Below are 25,805 nucleotides of genomic sequence, written 5' to 3'. Positions count from 1 at the left end.
CAGTTGTTGGAATTTATGCCATAGACTTGGAGTCTTACTGTAAGAGCTTCTTCAGCAGTGAGAGGTGTGCCTGTTGAACATGTTTTTGTCCATTGCCTCTAGACTATTCTGTGTATCAAATTAGATGCACTCCACCACCCAAGCTGTTTCTTCTGTGGTGTCAGAGAATTCACTTTTAGAAAAAGAATTCTCTACTCAATTTCTCTTCAAATATTTGTATTTTCCACTTGATGAGTTTTACTGACGAGCTAACAGTGGTTACACTGGAGATACAGCTGTAAATCTACATTTATAAAATATTAAATGCTTAATTACATTTATTTGACTTTTCACCATTTTTCCCCTACTGATTAAGATGGCCAGGGCCTGTTTTGCTTGGCCGCAAGTGATAGAAATATGGTGAAAAAGTATATATATACACACATCTGTTTTCTTGAACAGCGTGGAACAGTCTTTTTAAGAATGCAGTCAAATTTTGCTAGTAGCTTTCTAGGTCCTACATCCACTTCAGAATATCAGAAATACTGATGATCATGAATGAAAACTCACTAGAAAAACCGCATGGCTTTTCCCATGTTTAAAATGAATCAACTAACCTCTTGCATATATTGATGTCACTATGTAATAATTATTCCTGGTTGGTAAGGTCAGTCGTGTGGATGAATTGTGCTTCTAGTCTTACTTGTAAGCGGTTGAAAAAGTTTTTTTTTCTATGCCACCTAATGGTAAGATTAAGGTATTTTTGGGGGGGGGGGGGGGAAATCAGTGTGTCATACCTTGCCTCCCTTGGCAGACTGATTAGTGTGATTAGAGTTTTAAAGTCACCACCTTACATACGTTTCTGGACTCTTATGAAACCTGTAATAAAAATTCATATGTTTGACCAAATGAAAAAGTATCTGCTAGCCTGAACCAGTTCATGGTCTTTCCTTCTTTATTGACAGACAGCAGCAGTCAGTAGAAAAATAGGGTTTTGAACTTGCTGGATCATGATATCTTTCCAGTCATGCCAGAAGACATGTGCCTGGTTTTATTAACAACTGCCTGCTTTCTGCAGTGAAGTCTAGGTTTCTTGCATGCCTTCTCAGGTTTGTAGGATCTTCAGAGGATCAAAATCATTCTAGGAATGGCAGTTTTACCGGCCTGCCAGTGGCTTTATAAATAACATGCTGATTTGGGTCATAATAAACATAGGAAATACAAGAATTTGTTGATTTTTTTTTTTAGGTATATAGAAACTCAGTTTTGTGCTTCTCCTTTGGCTGTTCAGCAAAAAAATTTTCTTTGAGCCAAAACCTGGTTAAGTGTCTGGCTCATGTTTCCCCAGAAATAAAAGGAATTTTGAAAGGCTCCTTTCTGATGCAGTCACTTCCAGATTTCTGCAGCTCTGTCTATTGCAGTCCTTTTCTCAGATAGCCCATGAAATTGACCAAGAATGGTGGAAAGACAGCAAAGGCTTAAAGAAATACACGAGCTAAAAGCTGTTTGTCTTTTTCAAGTTATGAAGTGGCTGAATGTTAGGTGTGAGCTTTGACCTTGTTGTTACCAGCTCTAGGCAGTCTGTGTTAGAAAGGCACATGCTGCTGGTCACTTAGGTTTGGAACTAATTGAAACCAGTCATCTCAGTAAGGTGGTCATTTTACGTTGCATAACAGTTTGAGAAGTAGATGAAGAGTAGCATTCTTACTCTATAATAAAGCTTGCTGCAAGTCCTGTTTGTGTTATTCTCTTCATATTATGTTGTACAAGAAAATACTACTTTTATTTTGGTAGTAAGATACTTTCCTTTTTGACATCTGGATTACAGTTGGGAGTTGGAAGCTGCTTTTCAGTACTCAGAGTGGGGTGTTTGGGGGTTTTTTTGTTTGATTTTTTTTCAAGGAAATCATCTTGCCACGCAAGATTGGACAGGTGAGGACAGAATTTCACAGGGAGTCAGCTTACCACTGGGGGTTGTGGGGATACCTGTACATTTTATTTAAATATAAGCAGAAACTTCTTTTTTACTAGAGAGTGATAGAGACCTAAAAGAGCCCTTATGGTTTAAGGAGGATTTATTTTTAACCTGTTAACGAATCATTGAATGGACTTTAGATGTAGTTTTGTTATTTGCAGTGTATCTGTAGACTTGTCTGTGGAAGTCTGCATGTAAAGTTCCCTGTGGTAATGACTCTTCAGATTATTCTTTATATCTAAACACGTCTAGTATGTACTATTGAAGCCTTATTGCTTGCTGGCAAACTAAGCGTGTTACTAGATAAAGTTCCCAAATTTTAAGTTGGGTTTTTTTTTGCTTTCTAAGCAATTCAGCCATCCACCATCCCTGTGAGTACAAGGAAAATATTAAAATGGCCAGATGATGAGAAACATAGTCAAAGACTTCTTTAAAGCTCCCTCAATCTTTTTATCTAGGCAGTTCCTAGGTGTCTCAAGGCCCTCTAGTGGAAGGGATGCTCAGCCGGACCCCAAGACAACTTCAGGATTTACTTGGGAGATCAACTCCCAGAGGGAATTGCTTGTCCACAGGTAATATTTACAGTCTGGATATATAAGGTGATATTAAAACAACAGCATCTCTGGAGTATTCCAGATATTAGCAATTCAAGGTGCTATTAAATTTATCATGAAGCAGGCACCAGAGCTCGATTTCAGGCATTTCTGTTGAGGATGGAGTTACCTTAATTTGTTTCTTAAACATCTGGCTAAATAACTTTGAAGCCAAGTTAAAAGTTTATTTTTTTAAAACTGATTTTGCTAGTTAAACTTCTCGCACAGAAGGGAGTGTGAGATCCTGTTAAGTAGCAAAAATCTTCACCTCATAATCTGTAGTCTGTGCTATCTACTCTCCTTTTAGAGATTTGGAACAAGATTTCAAGGGCAAAAATGACAGTTAAGTACTCAGTTCCCATTGTTTTCCTATGGGATATAGGTAGCTAACTGCACTTTTTAATCTTTGAAATCTCTTCTGTCTGTAGTAATTATTGCCCTTTCTGGGTAATTTCAGTTTCTGGTACCTGTCTCACTTTTTTTTTAGGAGGGGTCCGAGCGATGGAGGATTCAGCCATTTTTCAAGCCTCCATGAATGGTTTGTTTAGGAGGGGAGTTAACTCCAGTAGAAGAGAGGAGGAGTCAAATGCAAAACTGAAGCTGGAGGTACCTGCAATTGGTTGTCTCTTGCCTCCTCTATAATTTTAGACCCAGTCAATAACTTTTGTTTAGCTGTCTTCCTAGATGTTTAAAAAGCAATAAAATCAAATTGGTTTGGTAGGCACCTTTGGCCCCTATATCTCTCTCTGTTTCTCTCTTTTGCTTTGTCAGTCCTCTCTGAAAGTAGGGAAAGAGGAAGCACGGACCATTTCTGGCTTAGCACCCAAAGTACGTGAAGCACAAGCTAAGCATAAAAGCTCAGTTTTGGAATAAGTTGGACATGAGCATTCAGTTTATTTTTTCCCATTTTCTTCCTAGGACTTCAGTGACTGAGATGAATATAAGAACATTAAGCTATTGGAAGAAATTCCTTATAGAAACATTCCATGGTATTAGTAGCTTCACTCTGCCAAAAAGACAGAGAATTAACTGAGAAGTCAGGCTTTAGACTGGGAGAGTTTCCATGATCCAGTGGGTCGCAAGTTCTTGCTCTTTGCTTGATTTCTGCTGCCTGTCAATAGCTGAGGGGGAAGCACAGTCTTTCATTTACAGACTAGTAGACTGTGTGTAGAACAGTGAAACAAATTTGTTATGCCAAAGGCAACAATTATTGCTATGTCATTACATACTGTCAGGATCACACATTTAATGTTCTACTTGTCCACGTGTGTAGTTGTGAGAGAGTGAAAAAGACCAAAAGGAAGGAGTGATGTTTGGCATCAACTAGCTTAAACTGATTTAAAATTTATTATTTTCATCTTCCAGTCTTCTGTTTCAAAAGTGCTCTGAATACGTTTTATTTTTAAATTGTTTTTTCCCCACTTTTATACTTCTGGCAGGGAGAATCACCACTTGATCTTGCAAAACAGAGGAAAAACGTTTGGATGATCAATCACCTACAGGAAGCAAGACAGGCAAAGGGATATGATAGTCCATCCTTTCTGAGAAAACTAAAAGCTGATAAGGTAAGAAGTAGTTTAATGCTTACTTAAATCAATATTACTACTGCTGTTAGTTTGGGTGGGTGGGTGTTTGTTTAAGGTAAGCCGTTCAGTACTGTGGTTTCCCTGCATTTTGGTTTTAGGAAACATCTGGTTATGACAAAAGTACTTGCAAAATTAAAACAAAACAAAACCCAAGAGCTTTATTCAAAGCAGGAGGAAAGAAGCCTCCACACAATTACCTTTAGTTTTTGTGCTAACTAAACGTTAGGAAGGTATCAAGTGGTCTGGTACTGTTGGGGATACCCAAGATTTTCACAAAGCTGACTCTGAAGTATCTAAAGAAAGAAGCATTTTAGATACTGTGACTGATCTCATCTCTAGTTATGTAGTGTTTGTTGAATGAAAGCAGCAGTCAGTCTCTGTAGTATAATGTAATACGTGAATCTCTTATGTTGAGGCTTTCTCTTCTCACATTGTTATTTAATATAAATAAAATAAAAAGTGCAGATAGGAGGCAAGAAATGAGGGTATGAAGGGTAACATATTACTCTTAGCATGAGGAACTATCTACCTGCCTATAGTTTGATAAGTTACCTAAGGTTAATATTTTCTTACCAGGCAGTGTGTTGTGCTGGGTATTAAGTATTGCTATCACTGATTTGTTACAACTTCTAGATTTAAAGATACATTGCATCTTGGCAATTAAAGCTCTGGCTACAGCCTGTGCTTTAACGCTGTGGTAATATAACAACGTAGTGATTATTGACTTTAAGTGAATTGTGCATTGCATTGTGTGTATGTGTGCATTCTGACTGTGCTTGAATATCTGGAAAGAGTTCAGTGCCTTCATCAATAATTGTATGCACATAATATAAGACAAAAAAGACCCTATCTTTCTTCATAGACACTTCAGTATGACTGTATCAATTACATAACTGCAGTCTTGAAAGTTCACTGAGATTACCATGTGCTCTGTAGCAGTTCATACTTTGACGGATTCTTAAAAAAGAGCTAGTTACCTTTATTCTGGATTAACAGCACTCTCTAGAACACAGTTGTTCTAAAATAAATTACTGATGTATTAAAAACTTTAGGAAGATTTTTTTCCTTACACATTCATTGGAGATATGTAAATACAGGAAATGAGAAAAATTCCTCCCCCTTTGTCAAGCTTCCTGAAAAATTTAAGTTTTTTGTGACTGTCCCATTTATTATAGAATATTATTTATTATACAATCTGTTCCTGAAAATAGAGTTACTTACTGATATTTGTTTCTATATAGGAATTCCGTCAGAAGGTGATGCTGGGAACTCCTTTCCTAGTTATTTGGCTGGTTGGGTTTATAGCAGACCTAGACATTGATTCTTGGCTCATTAAAGGGCTGATGTATGGTGGCGTTTGGGCTATGGTGCAGTTTCTTTCAAAGTAAGTGTTTTATTAGGACACTGTTTAATGTGCACACAAGAATTATTTTGCTGGCATCTTTATTGGATAAATAACCTTAAATTTCTATTTTTTGTGTGTGTTTTTGACATGCAACATTTAATTTTTTTGTTATTTTTTTTTAATTACCTTTTCTGGGAAAGTTCTTGTGCGGCTTTAGCTCTTGTAATGCTCTGTTGTCTTCCAAATATCAATGGAGTTACCTTGGGTGAATACCACTGAGCTAATAGAGGCTCACAGCAGAACAGAAATTCAGTCGTTATCCAGAGGAGGGTGCTGAATGCCTGTCTACAAAGACTTATCAGCGTGAATTTTGCAGAAAGCAGTCAAGGGGAAAGCTACTAGAAAGGAGCAGAGAAAGAATGTGCAAGTCTGCTATTAAAACCTGGTTTTTTAGCATTGAAATACCCAAAGGCATCTAAAGAGATTTGTAGAGAGAAATGAAGCTGGAGTCAGATTTCATAGCTGCTACTGTTGTGGAAAGGTGTGACTAAAGAAAAAAGGCTGCTTTCTAATAACTTTTTTGTTTTTTACCTGATCATAAAGAATTTTTGTTGTGTTTGTGGTTACCTGTAAATGCACCTACATGTACACATGCACACACATACACATGCAGGCATGTTCCAACAGATTTTCAAGATCCTTAGACTACTTCATCTATCCTTTGCTTTTCATTATGGTGTGTGGCATATATAGAAGAATTTAACTATCTTCATACGTAGGAGCTTTCTGCTTCTCTGGCATTGAATGTCATGTTTTTTAGAACCACTTGCTTTTCTTTCCTTTCTATTTAAAGAGGAGAAGAAAGTATATCTGTTCCCTAAACCAAGCTCATAGAGTTTTAGTGAACTTAGTATGTGAGGAGGGAGATGGGAGGTCATCAGACTTTTGCCTCTGCAGGATCTTGGAGATTATCTGTTCAGTCTTTTTGTCATCTCGGAGGCTGTACAGCTTGCTGACCTCCTCCCACAAATAATTTATTTGGCAATGCAAATCCTCAGCCATGCCTCCTTCAGGAAGCAAGGACAAGATTTCTTAGTTTCTTAAGATCTGTGTTTTCTCAGATTTTAATTTTTTTTACCTACCTGGCATGTATTCAGGATTAACATTCTTACTTATCCTTATCCTTTGCTTAACGTTCAGTATAAATACTTTTTGAAGTGTTTTTCACAAAGCCCAGGTTTAAATGAAACCTTTGCTGTTGTTCTAGTAGTATTTCCTTTCCCTGTTGAATATTAGCCAATCTGCTTAGCTGTGTTTTCCTCCCTACTCCTTTCACACACACAAAAATGCACAGAAATTGCTGAAATTTAGGTCACTTCTGAGTAGTTACTGTGTGTCCAAATGTATATTCAATTATTACTCGCCATCTTAGCTTATCTTCCTTCCAGGATTTTCTCAAAAGACCTAAGAAACTTCTATTAGAGAAGAGACAGTTACTGCAGATAGTAAAGGAGTGAGACGAAAACTACTTGGCACACACTTTTGTCTGTGGCAGCCCTGAGAGCACCACCAGGACAAAAAGCAAAATGCATTAGTGTAAGGATGTTTAAGCAGATGGTGGAAGAACTTTTATTTCAAGGAATTTAAAAGTTTAGAGTGTGACTTCAGATATGATTAGCAAGTTTTTCTTGGTTATGGAGTAACCTAATCATCTGCTTTGACTCAACTATATTCAACTTTATTCAGAATAGTCTTTAAAATGTGAGAGTATAAGAAGGGGGAAATAATTCTGATGGCTTAATTTTTTTTTCTTTATTAAAGTAGGAGCATTCTATCGTAGAAGTTGGGAAATCCTAGTGATATGGGAAATAAATTAATCTGGGTTTTTTTCTGATGTTCTATTAGCAACTGTAACAGAAGCAAAAGATTCAAGAAGCTGAAATATTTCAAATATGTAGGCTGATAACACCGAAGTCTCTAAAGCTTTTTTTTCTTGCTGAAGTAATTTTAATGGATAATTTTCATTTTATGCGTTTCCAAAATACCTTTAGCCCTGAAATCTCATAAGTAAATGTGGTTTGCAACCACTGTCCATGTAGGCTAGGAATCTCACAGGTTTCTAACTGTTTTCACAGTGTAGTTTTAGCATGAGTACTTACTCATTCTACATTTCTTGTCCGATTCTTGCAATACACTTCAAAAGCAAATGTATAAATTTTACTTAAATAACTTTCAGTCATGACCCTTCTTCTGGATGGGTTGAAAACAGGAATTTCTCATGAACTTGAAAGGTAACAGTGAGGAAATGTTTTTATGGCATATTTTGCAAATCCCATATAGTATGTTTTGTAATGGCAAGTGTTTTTCAGAAGCAGTAGTTCAGGATTTACATTTTTGTGAGTTGAAATGTATGTGACGTTGTTCCTGCTTTACAGGTCATTCTTTGATCACTCCATGCACAGTGCACTGCCTCTAGGAATATACTTGGCAACGAAATTCTGGATGTATGTGACATGGTTCTTCTGGTTTTGGAATGATATCCTTTCTTTGTGTGTATAGTAATAAAAAATATTTTTTCATGTTAGCAGTGTGTTGTAATACCTAGATATATCCTACATATATGAGTAAGAAAACAAACTAAAATTTTAAAATGGCAATCTCCATTAAACATTGCTTTCTATGTTGATGGTGATTATTTTATTGCTTTTAAAATGTGCATGCTATTGCTTCCCTTCAGTAACTGAATGATTTTCCTCAAAGTCGGCTTACAGTAGTCTGAAGAATTCCTGTGCATTACTATTTTCTTAAGTGGGGGAAATGTAAGCAACTCCATAAAATATATTCTGGCTCTAAGGTGACAAGGTGTAATTCACTGCATCCTTAAACATTGCTTTTCTGAAAAGCAGCAGGTAATTTCATGGTACATATCAATTCCAGTGGAATTAGCATTATAGTTTGTATTTTTGTAAATCTTTGTAAAGATTTTGGAAATTCCATTCCATACAAACTTCAGATACATTTGTTAGCTGTATTTTCAGTCTTTGAACATGTATACATTAATAACAGTAGATTCTAGAGATTCAGTGTATACCCATCTATTTATGGTCTTGACTGTCTAGATATCATCTTTTTGTACTCACAGGGGTAGAAATTGATTCAGATTTCACTGAAGAATGTCAGTTACCCACCTTAAGGAAATAGTTTCAAATTTTTAAACAACTTCCTTTGGCATTGCAATTACAATAACTGTGAAAACAAAGTAGAGATTTAGTGTTTTATTAAATGTTTAAAACAGTTCTTATAGTTGTAAATAGTTGAAGTTAACTTAATATTTATGATGGATCTTGGCTTGACTTTTCTGGAAACTGGTTTTCTTTTCATCCTCAAAGGAATTACCATGAGATAGGATAATAGCAGTGCAACCCTTTTATCATCTTGTTAATATGTGCTCCAGCCTTAGCTAAATGAACTTCATGTTTTTGGGTTGAGAGCAGAAAGGAGACCCTGCTTCCATGCTGCCTTTGGCTTCCATTCTGACAGCATTTACAGAAGTGCTGCTGTGAGTAATAGCAGTTCCGTGTGACTGGAGATGACTGCTATTTGACATTTGAAAAAAAAGTAAAAATGAAAATCTAGTCACTGTTAAAAAAACAATAAAAACATTTTGATCAATATTAGCATGTGTGTGTCTTGAAATAGTTATGTAGACACGGTGATCCTACTCCCAGTCTCTGCCTGGACTTATTTTCTGTGGTTTTACTCAATTACATTTACTAGTAACTGCAGAATGAGGAAAGCGATTATGAAGTGAATATGGAAAAGTAATATGAAAAACATTTTGAAAAGCAGTAGTTAAAAGTGTGTGTATATATATTCTCCAGTTTTTATGGAATAGAGTAGAACTGTCAAATATGTTATGCCTCTAGACTGAAGTTGCTTTTCTGTTCTTTTTGTTAAGAAAACCTGACTTTTGGCAAATAGTAAAACAAAAGTTTCTGAGGCAGTTACAGTGACTACGCCATCTCACTTATATTAGCTCTCCGTACCTTGTAGGTTTCCTTTAGAAACTCATATTTGCTAAAACTACTGCATGTCGTGGGTTGCAAATGTTGAGCTACTGTAAAATGCTGACATTAACATCAGCTTGAACCAAATCTAGAGAATATATGCAACTTGAAATCAAAGTCCTTCACCATATTAAAAATGGCTGCACAGCCAACACTGCTTGATGGTGGCCTCTATCTTGATGTGGAAAGCTGTCCCTTAAGGCTGGTAAATAGCTTTTTATCCTGAAGATTGTATTTTCTTCATATTTGTACCAACTTGCTTAGGTTTTTATTTCTGTTAGCTGTTCTGATTAACATAAGTTGAAGTTTGGGGGTGTGTGGTGTTTGGTCACAGAATAATGTTCATTGTCCACTAGAAGTAGTAACCATAGGCAATTCACTGTCCTAATAAATCTGACTTCAGGATGTCAATAAAATACTGTACTGCTGCTGTAGTTTAAGGTAGGTGCCTCAAAACCTTCACAACAGTCTTTCTGCACACAGAAGTAGTAGTCTAAAAACTTCAGTTACTAATTGCTTTCGTTAGAGCTGACACAGTTCTTTGACGAGAAGTTTTAGAGACTTAGCGCTTGAGGCTATCTTCCTTTAATTGATGATTTTTAATTGGAAGTCTTTGTAATAAGATTCCGAATTCATTCTACTACTTCTGGAAAATTGCCCTGTAGCTTTATTGGAAAAAAGAAATTACATACCTGCTCTATTTTTATAGCATGAAGCACAGCATTGTGGTTGGAGAAAGGATTGTTGTATTTTTACAGCTTTATATGATTACTTACAGCAGACCAGAGTATTGTAACGGTCAAGTGATAAAATCTCTCCTGGTAGTTTTCACAAATTCTGACCATCTTTTGCTCAGGAAAAAAGTTTCTAACCTTAATCACAAATTGCCTTACTGGATCTTCATATTAAAAATAATACAAAGGTCTTAACTGCTGCAAGTGTAACTTGTAATATTCAGGTGTTAGGTAAGAATTTTCTTCTTTTGCAGCTATGTTGAAGTTGTCTGGAAGATCGTTTGGTCTTCTGGGTTTAATCTTTAATGAGACAGAAAAGGGCACTCGAAACAATGTATCATGAAGAGTAAACAAACATGAAGATCAGCAGTGCATTTTCTTGAATTTCAGGGTGGTCACGTGAAAAATATCTATAAATTACAAGGCTTAACGATGTGTCTTCTTACAAGGCCAATCTTGAAAGGAAATTCAAAACAGTTTAAATGAATCTAGCATACTACATTTTTTTCATTCATAAATATTTTCATTCTGTTAGGTTTTTCTCAGCAGCTTCTGAGTCTGGTATATTTGTTAAAATAGAAATCCCATTGTTGCTGGGAGTGAGGAGGTTATGATCTCTGTATATATGAGTCTATAGTCCTATGCTCCCTGCCACTGTTTTGCTGCTTCTCTTTAACTGTATTTTGCCCATAACTGAGGATAGTTATGTCCTGTTTGGTTGGTGTATTCTAATCTTCTGCTGTTTGCAGAGCAGAAGGGAAATACCTCAAAAATACTACACACAATATCACTGTATTTTAATTTAGGTTTATTTTTAAGGGGGGGGGGGGGAGAGATTTAAAAGCACACTTTCAATTACTTGAAATTAGAATTTCACATTTCATTCTTTTTCATTAGCATTTAGAGGTAGAACATTCTCGTGTCCTGTAAAAGTTCAGGGCATGTGTGCCAAGTTCATACCTTAGTTGCTCATGCAGTCTTTTCAGTTCCAGCTGAACAAACAGTGCCTGTTGTGTCGGAAGGTTCTTATACTGCTCTGGTTTTCTAAGATGTCAGGGTCTGCTGTAACCCAAAATACTTACAGTATGGTTTTTTGGTTCTACCACTTCCATTTAGTGCAAATGGGGGTGTGCAGTTTTCATTAATTAGGCTTTCTGGTATGGGATACTACTTGCAAAGCTGAGATAATGAGATGATAAAAGCCGGTTTATAATTTTAAAAATAATGTATCATTGACTAATACTGTGTTGATTATCTTTTTTCAAATATACTTCATGTATTGATGGGTTTTAGATGAAAGAAAAACACTGCACACTTGCAGTTAGGGATCATTTTAAAAACTGGATGTAAGAATTCTTGATTTTCATGCTTTCACAAAGTGCTTACAAAAGTGGTTTAAAACTGCAACAAGCCAACTGGTACAGTTAAGCAGTTAAGAACAAAAAATCCCATTTATATTACCAAAGTTACCTTCAAGGAAAACAGCAAAAAGCCTTGTATGCAAAAAAGAGAATCCAACAGCCATGTTTGTAGAGGAGCCAAAGACCCAAAAAATCCAAACCCCAGACCCAGCTATCTGGAGCTTCTGCTGTTCCCATGTCTAAATACTTCTACTAAATTAAAAAAAAAAATAGAAATATTCCAGGGTGGCGGAGATGTCAGTGAATTTTTTTTTTTTTTTTTTGCAAACTAAGGGATTTTTTTTTGTGTTTGATAGAAGATGGAGGTGGAGAGCTTTTGCAGAGCTTCAGTTGATTAAAAAAGGATTTTTGTCTAATAAGTGCCTACTCAAATGAGGCTTGTCATGTAGCTATCTGCTGTTACTGACCTGGACTCTTGGATCCAAATGTGCAGCAGTTATGAATTGATAGCTTCATTAGCATGTATTGATCTCCGACAGCTTACACTGGCTGCAGGTTTTTCACTTTAGGAGAAAAGGATTTATTGCTGGATTTCTAGTTAGTGGAAGGGAGCATCTTGGTATATAATGTGCATTTTGGCTTGGTTTCAGACTCCTGTATGACATGTGGCTGTGACAGCAGGAAGGTGCATGTGTTTGTGCCCTTCTAAATAGGCTGCAGTTCAGGATGAAAATCACGTTTACCTCATTCGTGGGTTGTGAGGTGCTTGTCTGGTTTAAATTTTCTTTTAAATGAGATGGTCTTTTTGGTTGCAAGTGGTTTTGTGGAATAATTTTCAGCCTGTTGTACTTGTTCTAATAATAAAAGGATATTGATTAGTACTAAAGTGGGAAGTGTTGCATGGGTGTTTCTGCTTTGTCTCTCACAAACTGGGGAAACCTCATAAAAGGCAGCAAATTAGTTACAGGGCAGAATGTGAATGTCTGCTATATCATGCATTTTGCAGCCCTTAATATTGTCATGTATTTATCTTTGTGTAGTTGGAAATGTGGATGTTAGGACAAAATAAGGCACTCTCTCTGGAGTAGGAATTCCCTACTTGGTAGCTAATGCAAACCTACAAGGGTTTCTTGCGTATGGGGGATTTTTCAGAGATGTCTGTGATACAAGTTGCTATGATTTTTTTGGAAGTAAACTTCAGAGGGGAATTCAAGATAATTTTAGATATGTCTAGTGTGGACATCCACATTGAAGTTAGTTGTTTAAGCTCTTTTAATAGCCAGTAGAGAAAAATAGCCACTTGTAGAGCACTGCTTCTCTGACTTAATTTAAAGATCTTGTTACTGAAGATAGATTGGATGTGGCTTTTTTCTTTGTTGTGTACGAAGGCATACTGAGTAGATACAAGGTAGGTGAGATGAATCCCACAGTTCGAATTGTTTTATTTACATCAGATGCCAGAAATATCCTGGGAAGACAATTCTAACTTTCCTTTCTCCTTCAAAGTGTGGTTGGTTTTCATCCCTTCTCCCCAGTTTTGCCAAAAACTTCTGATAAATGTGTTTTGAAGATACTAATGAAAAATACTGCTGACTTTGTCTTTATTAATTTAGTTACTGCTCATCTCTGCTTTCTCATGTAATCTCCCAACATCTCCCATCTTCAGCACAGAAGTACCTTATACACCACCATTTACACTGTCATTTACACTATCTGACACAACCATGGTAGAGGCAAAACTTAGACTCTGTGGGGAGTCTCATGCTCTCTGTATATTGTGGAGTAAAATGGGGGAAGGGCAAGCTCAGAAAATGAACAGCTTCTTTATCGCATGGATTGTCCAAATTTTAGTCAGTAAAAAAACAATTCCAATACTTTTAAGGTTATAAAAACCCTTTTACTGGATAAGAAATAAATTGTCTTTCCCCCTATGTTCTTAACAGTCCAGACATGATGTCTAGTAATTAGTAATGGATCATATAATTTTTTTTCATTTGTACCTTTGTTTGTAACAGATGTCTGATTAAGGTATGTTTAATGAAAAAAAATTTCACTGTTGCAGCCAAACACCCAGTGATGCTTGTAGTATTAATAAAGAAAATAGAATCTCTCTAGCTATAAAAATAAGTTGAACCAGATTATTCTTGGCAGCAGGTAATTTTAGAAGAAAAGTAGGAAGAAATTAGATTGTATAAATACTGAAGTCAGAGCTTGAATGTTTAGGTTATAGTACAGCTGGTGGGGTTTTCCCCCTGTTATAAGCTTGCTGGAAACAGCTTCTTAGAGGAAAGATTAATTAGCCTTTAGTCAGTTAATACTAGCACTCTACTGTAGAAGGTATATGATTAAAATTGTAATGTAACTTGCTGGTATTTTTTACTTCAAAATTCACAGCCAATTCCTCCCCTCAACAGAAGGAAAAGGAAAAGTTATTTGGGATACACTTCACATAAACAGTGAGACTTTGTTAGCATTTCAGAAGTCAAAAAGAGGCCTTACTTATGATTATTCATATTTTGGGGTTCTGTCACATCACAAGAGCAGTGCAGAAGGATTTGAGATCCTTACTGTTACTCTATAGAAATGCTGGGGGTTTTGTTTAATGTTTGTTCTAACTGTACCATATAGATTGGTTTATCAATGTAAATGTATGTAAATTTTTTTCTTAATACTACATAATGATTTCAATAAACATTTTCCCAAGAATAGTCAAACACAATAGAATATACTGGTAGATATATAGTAGAATGAATTTGAGCATCTATTCTAATTTCAAAATCCGATTTTTTTCAAATCATGCAAAAAGTGGTTTTTTTGCTGTGTTTAACGTGTTATATGCCGGTTCAGTACAGATGCTTGGTTTCAAGTCTTACATGCAGGGTTTTGCAATGTATATGCACAACATAAAACTTTAATTGTAGTAAAACTTCTAATGACTACTGAAGTAGAGAGAAATATTCATCTAAGTTACTCAGAATATAGTGTAATGTGGGTGTGCAGTGATTTGTGCCTGAGCCATAAGTGTCCTTTTTGCCCAGATAATGCTATAGAGGCTTCTGCTGCCACAGTTTTGTCGAATGTGGCATCTCCCTGCAGCTATGACTGACAGCTGACAGGTATCTTTAGTCAAATTGGTCATGGCTTTTGTAGGTTTACCAGAATAAATAGTTTTCCACATTTTGTGGAAGAGGCATGTCCAAATTACTTGTTTTTTCAACATCACTGCTAAGAAATGTTTTAATTCTGTGAAGAAATGTCAGGTGTTGTAAGACTAGGCATATTCCATGGCAAGTCATTCAACACAGGAAATGTATTTTGAAACTAATGGTTATTTTCTGACTTTATATAGTAATTGATTTTTATAAACGCTTCCAGAGAATACTAATGCCTGTGGTTTTGTAAGTATTAGATGTATTAGTATGTTAAAAATAACTCATTGATGTAAAATATGGGTATTGCCTTATAATAGGACCAGGTTTCAGACTACCTTTCTTGGAGATTAGTAGTCTCGAGACGTGATTGCAGTGCAACAGTGGTCGTTGCAGTGCAATTCCTTCTATGGCTAGAAACAGTCTTTTCTGTGGTCTTAACGGGAATGTCAAGCCACTGAAGACAGAGGCAAATGTCTGTCTATAAATAGGGCACTGAAATGTTTATTGTGAAAACAGGAAATACTTTCAGAAGATAAATTTCATGGAATTTAATTTATTTCAGAGGGAAAATAATTACAAAAACTGAACTATCATTATTCAATCTTTAGAAGGGTAAGTGCTTTACAAGTGCCTCATGGAGAACAGCATTTTGAAAAGGAAGTTTTCAAGTTTGAGCAGTAGAAAATATTGAGTACTGAGTGCGTTCTTACAGCAGCACTGAATTTTGTTAATTCACAAGACAGTGAATTAAAGGCATTTGTAAAAATTAATTTAAATTTTTTTCAGAATTATCAATGGATATTTTCAAGAGGAAACTTGGTTTTAAACTTTAGATTCCTTGACCTTAAACACATTTGAATTTTTTCTTTATACATCTTCCATTCCTCGCTAATAGCATTGCACTTTTCTACAATTTTGGAAAATCCTGGAAATCTGACCCAGGAATCATCAAAGCCACGGAAGAACAAAAGAAAAAGGTAAAGCCATGAGATATGTGAAACTTGTTCTTCATCAGCTTTCCACTGGTTGGTCAGAGTAGTTTGCTATTCAGTAAAATTTCAGTAAGTTTTTGTATAGCAAAAGGTCTAAAATGTTGAAGAGTCTTATCTTCCAGGTTTCTTTTTTTTTTTTTTTACATTTGGAATATCTGTTTAAGTCTTACTGGTCCAAAGTTGCATTTTAGTCATTTTAAATAAGAAAATAAAATTGCAACTTAAATTCTCAAGATAAAAAGTTTAAAAAGCAGTTGGGTGAAAATGAAAATGTGACATTTCAGAGGTTTGCCTGAAACAAATAACCCATTACGGGAAAAGTGATAGTTAATTTTATAAAAACTTTCCAGGCTTTTAATTTAAACAAATTTAAACAAACAGTAGAATCATTTTGGTTGGTTGGTTTGGGTTATGTTTCCTAGAAGCTCACATCCCACCAAAAGTAAATTTTCAGCTTCTATTTCATGGTCATTTGTGAAAACACTTGTGTGGATCGACATGAGACTACTTCAAATTAAAGCCTTATGTAGGAATGAAAATACATGAGCCTTTTAAAAGGGTGGTTGCAATAGCCTAAATTATTTTTGTATTTTCCAGTAGGTTACAATTGAGTTGTTAGTGTGCAGATTTACTCTGCAAATTCCCTTTCTGTTATTGCAAATTTGCCAAAGTACTAAATTCTCCTCCTTCAACTGGACTAAATTAAATAGAATAGTTAGCAACTGCACTTTGATTTGGATTCAGCAAATTGCACAAATACGCACTTCATTTGATCTGCTTGCTTAAGTAGTTAAATGTGGTTACAATAGCCTTGCAGAACTGGATGGGAATTGTAAAATGCAGCTTCTTCAGGCAGATGCATATGTCTGTGGATGTTTTGGATTTCTTACATTGCAGCTATCTAAATTGTGAAATGATCTGTTTTCAGGGGTATAAACACATAAAAGGTGTCTTACCTTAATGTAGTGCTTTCTCATATTTTCATAATTTTTCTCAAAATGTTTAATGTAGAGTTAGCCTTTAGCTTTGGAATAAGCAACTAAAAAAAATTCTTTTAATTCCAGATGACTAAGTCAAGTATGTATCAAAATTAATATAAGCTTGCTTTTCTCTAATTAAACCTAGCTAGATTAGGAATAAGTATAAGCTAAAATTAATTTAGAAGTAAATGTAAATACTGGTTTAATAAAGTAGGTTTAAAATCATTCAGCTGAATTTAAGTTGTTTCTGTGTGTAGAAAGTACCTGAAATGAATAGAGTTCGCAACCCTGGATATGAAAAGCAGCCATTACAATGGTTGTCACCATTTGTTTATGTGCAAAATTCTAAATTCCTTCTTTTTTTTCTTTTTTTTTTTCTTTTTTTTTTTTTTTTTTTTTCCCCTGCAGACAATAGTAGAGCTTGCAGAGACAGGAAGTCTGGACCTCAGTATATTCTGCAGTACCTGCTTGGTAGTGTATTTTATAATCAATTGCAGCACTGACTTAATGCTAGGCCAAAATTAGACGTTCCTGTACTGAACACATTTTTTGCCTTAGTGCAATTTCAAGGGCAGGATTTATTTGTAATCTTTACTTTAAGCACTGTCTTCAATAAATAATATATCTGTACACAAAAAACCTGCAATAAGAGGGGAAAAAAAATTACTGTGGAAAATAACTTGCTAGTGTCAAAATCCAAGTATCCAGTATATCTACCAAGATGGTTGATTATATATCTAACAAGTTAAGAAAATCACAGATGACATTCCACTACCTCTGTAACTCACAGTAAATTTATGTGGTGCTTCTAGTAAAATATTTTTTTCGAAAAGCAAGTGTATTTCTCAATTTGGCAGTAATGGGGGGGGGTGGGCGGGGGAAATGGAATCTTAATTTTTATAAAGCTTGCCAAATTGCCAGCAAATATTTTTCTTGGACTAGTTAATACTTAGTTTCACCACAAAATATTTGAAAGAAAACAACTGCTTAAGGAAAAAAAAAGTAACCATAGTAAATGTAATGCTGTTTCTTTTTTATTTCTTTTTTAGAAAGTTAACTAGTAAATATAAAATTATAAAATTATCAAGGTTGTCAGTGTTACACTACAATGCTTTGACCTATGTAGAACATTAATGATGCTAATATTCCCAAAATTGAATCTGGAAAACTATGTACAGATGTGGCACCTTAAAATCTATGTGTGTTTGTATACATTTATGTCTCGAAATACTTAGTTATTGGTTCTTTTTTTATTACCGTTTTATATTTCTTTCAAAACATAACCTTTTAAAACAAAATTGTTGGGAGTAATTTAGCATTTTACATTCCACTGAGTCCCACTTGTCACATTCCTGTCTTTAGAAAATAAGCTGTAAGAGTTTATGTTAGAGCTCAGTTATGAATGATACTGACAGAAATGTAGAACTCACACTCATTCCACATTTGCATTGTTAAAAGACTGAAATGAAATTGGTTGCTATACAGAGCTCAATAGCTGGAGGTGACAGGAGAACTTTGCATGGGGAAAAAAAATCCTGCATATAACAAACATACCATGAAAGTCATTTCAATGCAGTTGTATAGATGTTTGTGCCAAGATTGCTTTATAAATTAGCATCATGTTTGAAGTTCTCTAAAGGGTTAACAATAGCAAAATCAATTTAAATGGGGGGAGGGGGAGGTGTCCTATTTAAAATGTCAGTGGTTTTTGCTTTTCTAAACAAATGTTAATAACGGTTACAGATACGGAAGCCAGTGAGGTCCAAACACTGTGGTGTATGCAATCGATGTATAGCAAAGTTCGATCACCACTGCCCGTGGGTGGGTAACTGTGTAGGTGAGTAATTTGCTAAAATATGATGTCTTAACAGATAAAGAAGGGAAGAACTTCTGAAACTGGTATTGTGCAGGTTTCTGTCTGTTCTCATTTTACAGTAAGAGTAACTTAGCTTCTGCCGAAGTCTGAGGAAGAACTGTTGAGGACTTTTGGTAGGAGGGAAAACATTTTCAGTCTTGAGCTTGATATTTTTTCTATGTGCAGTTCTCTGCATTATTCTCATTAGTATTGTCTGTTATATGCCCATCCTCAAAATTGTTCTGTGTCTAATTGTTTCCTATGTATACATTTTTATTAACATAAACTCTAGTAATTAAAAGATGCAAAGCTAAACTGCTTTTTAATGTCTGCAGAAAAGGCATGTACTGATCCCACAACTGATTTTTATCCAGTACATAGGATAAAAATGTTCTTCTTTACCAATAATTTTCAGTAATTTAATGGGAAAGTATATGTATTCAGAAATGTCATGATTATAGCAGTTAGATACAGAATGACTTCCTATTGAGGTATTCACCTCTTTTTGACCCCCCAGGTAGTCATTTATTCTCCCCAGTGATGATGAAAGGAATGGGTATAGAACAGGAATAAGGTCTCTAAATGCTACTATTCCGTGTCACACTTTTTGAGAAACTTACTCAAAAGCCTTTATTATGCAGGGAGCACTGAAGACTTCACAGCTAAGAAACTGAGTGCATCTTGCTTCACTGGGTTATTTTTTTTAGGACACAAGCAGAGGTAACTTTAAAGTTGAGGAGGAATTAGGACCTGGATTCATTGACAGCTGACAGCCAATAAATGCTTTGTTGCCATCCTTCCAAATATATATAATAATGGATAGTCATAGTAGGTTGGTATTATGATCAAGAATAAAATAGTCAGTGCTGGCATTTGAATTGTAATAGAAGATCACTGAAGCCTGAGATGGACTTATATCACTCCTTTCTATTTTGTATTTCCTACTGATGTTACTACCTGAGCTACTTTTGATTAGTATTTTAGACATTCTACAATGAAGAACTAAGACTTTTAGTTAACACAAGCAAGGGGCCATAGACTCTGAGGTTTTGGAGGGTGTTTAGTGACAGTTTGTTTTGCAAGAGTGCCGAGGAGTACTTGTCAATGGGACAAAAAGATCCAGCATTTTAATCAGTAACTGGAAAAGCATAAAGAGCAGAAAGGGGAGGAAAGACCTTAGTTTGCATGGAATAGGAGAGTCTACAAGTAATGGGATTAAGTTATATGGAGGAAATGTTTTTTTAAAAAACAGTGGTGATGGAAAAGCAAAATCTGTCCACTAGTGGTCTTGTACAGATTGGGATAACTGGACATAAAAGTAAACATTCGGATGCTTGAAAGTATGCTGGGAAAAAAGCATTAGAAATCACATTATGAGAGCAGCCCTGAACTGGAGGGAGTGATGGTCTAAATGACCTTATACGGCTTCTCTGTTTCTCTCAGACTGGTACGTGGTGACTCTTGATTATAGGATCACAAAATAGAATCCATTCTTAAAACAGCATTCATGGCATGTTTGCCAAAAAGGGAAACATGAATTGAGCCTTTCTGAAAAGATGGAATTTGGAAATGTTTTATGTAGTCTTCCTCTGAATGTTTGAAGGATAGAAATTTTACTAAAGATAGGACTGAGAAATATTGTAAGAGCGTGTACAGACACTCTAAAATAAATCCTTTGGAGATAAATCTTGGCACATAAAGACATTGAGAGAGAATATTTTCACCATTCTGAAGAGGTTGATAAGAAGTGCAGCTATTTGGAAAATAAATTGACAATTGGGCAAATTATTTTCATCCTACCCACAAGATTTTATTTAAAATTACAGTGAGCAAGTCTCCAAAAGTGATTCTACTTCCCCTTTTAATGGAGTATCAAAATAGCATTATGCTTCTTAAAGTTGGTTGTTTGAAAATGAAACCCAACAGATTTTGTTAAACTTGTAGTTACGTTTCAAACACAAACTGCAGGCTTGCAACAGAAGTAACAGTATGGAAGGAGTTAAAGCCAAATCTTAAACCATTGTGTCATGTGGGTTATGCTGACATTGTACTGAATTATTGTTCTGATAGCAGTGATGCAGAAGGTAGGTCTTGTGTATGTGAGAAATTTGTTTACAGTTTAGAATAATGATCCTGTTTCCCCCCCAGTAAAGATTCTTCTCCAAGGAGCTGAAAGTAGGAAAATTAAGAAATAAACAGACCATCAAAATCATGCAATATAACTCCATCAGTAAAAAATCAGTGATCTTTATTATATGTTATTACCTATGTATAATATAAGCACAACCATATAAAATAAATCAGCAACAGTTCTTACAGCATTGTTTAAACTGTGGAGAATAACTGTGTTCCTGCCAGTCCAGGGTGAAACTGTAGAGAATGGTGCTGAGTTTTGCCAGATCTTATTTAATACACAGAAGAAAGGCAGTTTCTCCACTTTCCCAAAGTCTTTTTTCTAACTATGACTAAGATTGTACCCCTCTCATTTATGGATTTATGGTTTTGAATGCTATATGTATGTTTTTACCAAATACAGATGGATTTCCTCTAGAGTTTTGTTCAGTATCATTGAAGATGCGGCTGAAAGTAGCATCTCATCATGTGCCTCTCAGATGGACCCCTAGGACACCGTTTAACTTCAGTTTTTTACAAAAATACCTTTTCTCAAACGTAACAGTTTTGAAGTATAGACTGGAAATGAAAGTGATACCTTAGGGACATTCCCAGCACTGTTTCTCATATGCTGTTAGGTGATTGAAGGCAATGTTACAACATATTTTATGTCTGCAGGAACTTGTTTGATTTTCAGGGAAATGTCTTGTGTTTAGTCTAGCTTGTGTTGTATGTGTATTTTTCCTCATCTCTTATTTATATAGTCTTTCAGTTCACTTGCTGAAAGCACTTTATTTTCTGCCTCCAGAGGATGCTCTTGTTTTAGCAGGCAAAACATTTGACATAATGAAGGAGTAAATGCTGTGCTGGTAGATGATGACAGCCAAATCTTTTGTAGCCCATTATCATCTCTGTGGGTTTAGTTTACAGCCTAGAGCTCTTGGAAGGTTGCAACAGTGGACATATTTTACAAACAGAAGGAAGCTGAGTAGTTCAGAATTATGACGTACTCACATAAGAGGCATCTTTTTAGCTCTGTTAATGTTAAAAATAAATCAGTCTTTTAGTAACTGAATTTTCTTGCATTTAAATTCTGGTTTAAGTAGAATGTTTTTTATCCCATTCATTATTTTAGCCAGGTTGTTAGGCCTCATCTGTTCAGTTACATGTGTTTGGTTTACAAGTTCTGTTAGATATTTTATTTTCAGCTAGCTTCTTGAGTTTGCTTATTATCAAGGGAGATTGTATATTTATTCGTATTTCTATTTCTTTTAAGAAAGTGAACTCTGTAGTCTGATTTTTTAAATGGAATTTTAAAAATATTTTTTGATGTGTGATTCTTGGCAGTTCAGGGCGCTGCTGCAGCTGTCACCAACATTGTCCTAAATACTGTCTATCCATTTTATTAGCTCATGAAAGAGGTTACAGATGAAATGCATTTGTGTGAATTGCAGCTGTAATGTGACAGAAATTGAAGAAAATAAGACATTGTTGTCTAAGAAAAAATCATAAGTAAACTAGCTAATTTCACTGTCTTGAAATAACATTGGCTTAGTATTGGAGAGTGATGTTTCTGTACACAATACTAAGCAGTACTTCTAAGCGAGCAATTAAACTTTCTGATGTAGTGTTGTCTTTCTTATGAAAGTGTAGTAATTTGATCCCTGATGTTGTGCAAATTTAGGAGCAGGGAACCATCGCTATTTTATGGGATACCTGTTCTTCCTGCTTTTTATGATCTGCTGGATGATTTATGGATGTATCTCTTGTGAGTAAATGTGGTTTTTTGGCTTTTTTAAAATTGTTTATAAGTACTTTATCTCCTTGTATGGATTTTTACCGATTTCTGGCGTATCAGAATTTTGGATATTTTTATGCTGGAATTGAACTGTGTATGAATAATTTACTGTATTGGATATTTTAAGTTAGAAGATGATGGGGTTTTGTCCTAAATTTTTTTCTTTATCACAGCCAAGTGTGTGCATATGTTATATATTTATGGCACTGGGAAAGGAAAAGAGAGCATGTAAAACTATTTTTTGGCACATTGTCATTTTCTTATTTAATTTAGTACATTCTAATGTGGGCATCATGTTGATGTACGGTAAACATATCTTAAATCTTTTATATTGTTTTTGACACTTTGGTTTTTTTCTGTAGACTGGGGTTTCCATTGTGAGACAAGTTACGCAAAGGATGGATTTTGGACCTATATTACACAGATTGCTACTTGTTCTCCGTGGATGTTTTGGATGTTTCTAAACAGTGTTTTTCACTTCATGTGGGTGGCTGTGTTACTCATGTGTCAGATGTATCAGGTATGGAAGAGCACTTCATTTGTAATGCTGAGTCTTGGGAGCGACATAAGAATATCACATAGTTCTGTCATTTAAATTTTAATGTTCATTATGCAAGACCAAGTGTGTCTCAGCCACGCTGGAGGAGGCAGGCATCTGTTGTCTGTGGATATAGGCATTGTTCGCTTCTCATTCACTTGCACTTTTTTTTCCCCCAAGAGGCTGAAATGCCTACTTCCTGCTTTCCGTTCTCAGGGAAGGGCAATGAAGACTAATAAAGGATAAGATGTGTGGGTCAAACTTAGAATAATGCAGTATGTCATTAGCAGAAGGAGGGTGGTGACTTCAAAGGGGATGCAGTAATTTCTTACACTGATTCAGTGTGATCTGAGGTCACATCACTGTAGTGTAATTTGACAAAACCCAAGTTTTTCATTATCCTCTTTAAGGAAAGACAAGTCATACTGAAAGCTTTCAAGTATGACTTGAAAGTCTTTTAGTATGACTTGTCATTAATGAACCATGAGACTTACTGATTTAATCTTTCCAGAGATCCTGGAAATAAAAATAATCCTCTAAGGTTTAGGTAAAACTTTTCAGGAAATTTAAGGTTTTCCTCCTTTCTCTACAATATTCATCATTTACAACATACATCAACTTCAAAATCTTCTATGCATCAGTGAGAGCTGTTCATTCTTTTAGAGGTGTTTCCTGCCCAAGACAAATGAGCAGAGGTAACTACATGTATTTCAGGTGGCTTTCAAAGCAGTCTAACCCACCAGACTTCAGCAGAATAAGCATGTAACTTTCCAGAGAGTCTTCCATCATACTTGTATCATTGTCCATTAAATTCCCCATTGAGGATTCCTGTTAATCTTGAACTATGCCACTTGGAAAAATAAGTCTCATAGTATTTTGTATTGTTAGTGTAATTAAGCAAAATAATCCTAGCATTTGAGTTCTTTATAATCATCCTTGAAAAATGAAAACCAAACACACAGTCATATTACTAAATTTCTCAAGAGTTTTATGCATAGAAAACTGAGGATTGTTCTGGGCAAGTATCTTTGGAGCTTGCTATAATAATGAAATTGATAGAGATTATTTTGCAACTGCGTAGCCCCTGCTCTTACTACTTTTACTTTTCCTCTCCATCATAAAATTTGGACTTGTTATTGAACTGGTCAGAGTTATTGTCAAAACACTAACTACTATCTTAGAAAAATAATTAAAAACCTGTATTTCCTACTTCAGAAGTTGGCCACTGAGAGTCCGTTTATATACATAGACATGAAACTTCACTAGGATATTAAGTACATCTAAATGAGGCAAGCCAGCCCAAACTTAACTTTTAAAATGTTGCTTTTGTAGCATGCGGCAGAGTTGACTTTTTATATTTCACTAGGAATTACAAGATTTTGTCTTCCTGTAGTACAAGGTCGCTAAGGGACTTCTCACATTTTTGTTTCCAATTACATCACGTTACAGTAAACTCCAGTTTTGCTTAAGATACTCTTTTAGGCTAACATAGCTGGAAAGCTGTTACAGAAAATAATCTTTGGGCCAAATGGTTCTCTAAAAAGGGAAAAAACAACAACAACAAAAACCCCATGTTTTTTTCCTGTCATCTTTTTGTCTTGCAGACAGAAAAGTTATGTTACTGCAACAAATTTATAAATGGGAAAAAATGTATTGCTGGAGCTGTAACCAGAGTGTCAGGAGGAAACCAAAGTCATTCAAATGCTGTATAAAGTAACTCTGGAATCTTTTTTTACAGTACACTTCAGCTGACAATGTAGTAAAGGCATCTCTTTCTTACGAACCAAGAAGTCACAGTTTATTCAGTGATCGTGATTTATTTCTGATCACTTTCAAAATTAAACTGTTTGGACAGTCTGGTACACCTGTTGCATGGTGTTTTATGTCAGGACCTGGTAATTTCCCCAGACAAAAATTCTTTCTTCAAAAGAAGGAGTATTAAACAATACATTTGATCCTCATGCTAGGGCTTGTTTTGGTCCGGCTCATGCAGGACTTGTTTGCATGTCTTTTACATGTGCTAAATTGCTTACTCTTTTTCTGTCTTCAGATATCTTGCTTGGGTATCACGACAAATGAAAGAATGAATGCAAGAAGATACAAGCACTTTAAAGTTACAACCACATCTATTGAAAGCCCATTCAAGTAAGTTTTAAAGTGTAAACATATTTCTTATTTTTGTAGCCTTGCATACATCTGAATGGTGCAGCTTGTTGAAACAGAACATAGCTAAATACTTTCAGAGTATTTTCAGTACTTGGAATGCTGGATCTGTCAGCTATTTTTACAGTAACACATTCTGTCCAGTTAAAGGAAGTGATAAATGTTTTGTAGTGACTGTAGACAGGGATGCATAAACATAGAAAAGAATGGTTTCCAGCAGTGGTCATATTTTGCTGTGGTGTTTATGGGGAAATAAATATCCTCTTTATAAATCAGATGCCCAAAGCAGAGGTGGTTGCTTATTGCATGATGTCGATGTGGACCTGGATCTTCACTTTCACGCCAGGCACTTTCTCCTGATTAATATTTAATGTGCTGTTGAATTTGCATTGTCCTGTTGCTCTCTTTACCGTGAGAAAAGAGGCAGCACTTCCGTCCTGCTCGGGAGGAAGGGCATGGGCAAAACTGTTTGTGGGGAAGGGAGCAGGCAGCCCCAGGAACTGAAGTGGGTGTTGCATGGGTGAGGCATGGGCTTTTGGTTATCAGTATGTGAAGGGTAGCTTGGCATTCTGGTT

At 35.5% G+C, this 25,805-nt stretch overlaps 1 protein-coding gene across 3 annotated transcripts in view; it reads left to right on the top strand.

Annotated features, from left to right (window-relative positions):
* ZDHHC17 (zinc finger DHHC-type palmitoyltransferase 17) overlaps positions 1 to 25,805 on the top strand; it is a 71,905-nt gene that overhangs the window by 41,658 nt on the left and 4,442 nt on the right. For all 3 annotated transcript variants that reach the window (XR_008747743.1, XM_055807775.1, XM_055807774.1), the window contains exons 8-16: positions 3,987 to 4,112; positions 5,375 to 5,517; positions 7,914 to 8,016; positions 15,647 to 15,769; positions 17,173 to 17,235; positions 18,508 to 18,601; positions 22,416 to 22,499; positions 22,892 to 23,049; positions 25,118 to 25,212. Coding sequence is in view for 2 of the 3 variants with exons in the window: in XM_055807775.1 (XP_055663750.1) it covers positions 3,987 to 4,112; positions 5,375 to 5,517; positions 7,914 to 8,016; positions 15,647 to 15,769; positions 17,173 to 17,235; positions 18,508 to 18,601; positions 22,416 to 22,499; positions 22,892 to 23,049; positions 25,118 to 25,212 (989 nt within the window). In the remaining variant the exon portion in view is untranslated. The remainder of the gene's footprint in view (positions 1 to 3,986; positions 4,113 to 5,374; positions 5,518 to 7,913; positions 8,017 to 15,646; positions 15,770 to 17,172; positions 17,236 to 18,507; positions 18,602 to 22,415; positions 22,500 to 22,891; positions 23,050 to 25,117; positions 25,213 to 25,805) is intronic.

This window comes from Falco peregrinus, chromosome 6 (assembly GCF_023634155.1).
Source record: "Falco peregrinus isolate bFalPer1 chromosome 6, bFalPer1.pri, whole genome shotgun sequence".
Lineage (NCBI taxonomy): Eukaryota > Metazoa > Chordata > Aves > Falconiformes > Falconidae > Falco > Falco peregrinus.
The sequence above is the reverse complement of the archived record's forward strand: the minus strand, read 5'-3'. Positions and strand labels throughout refer to the sequence as shown.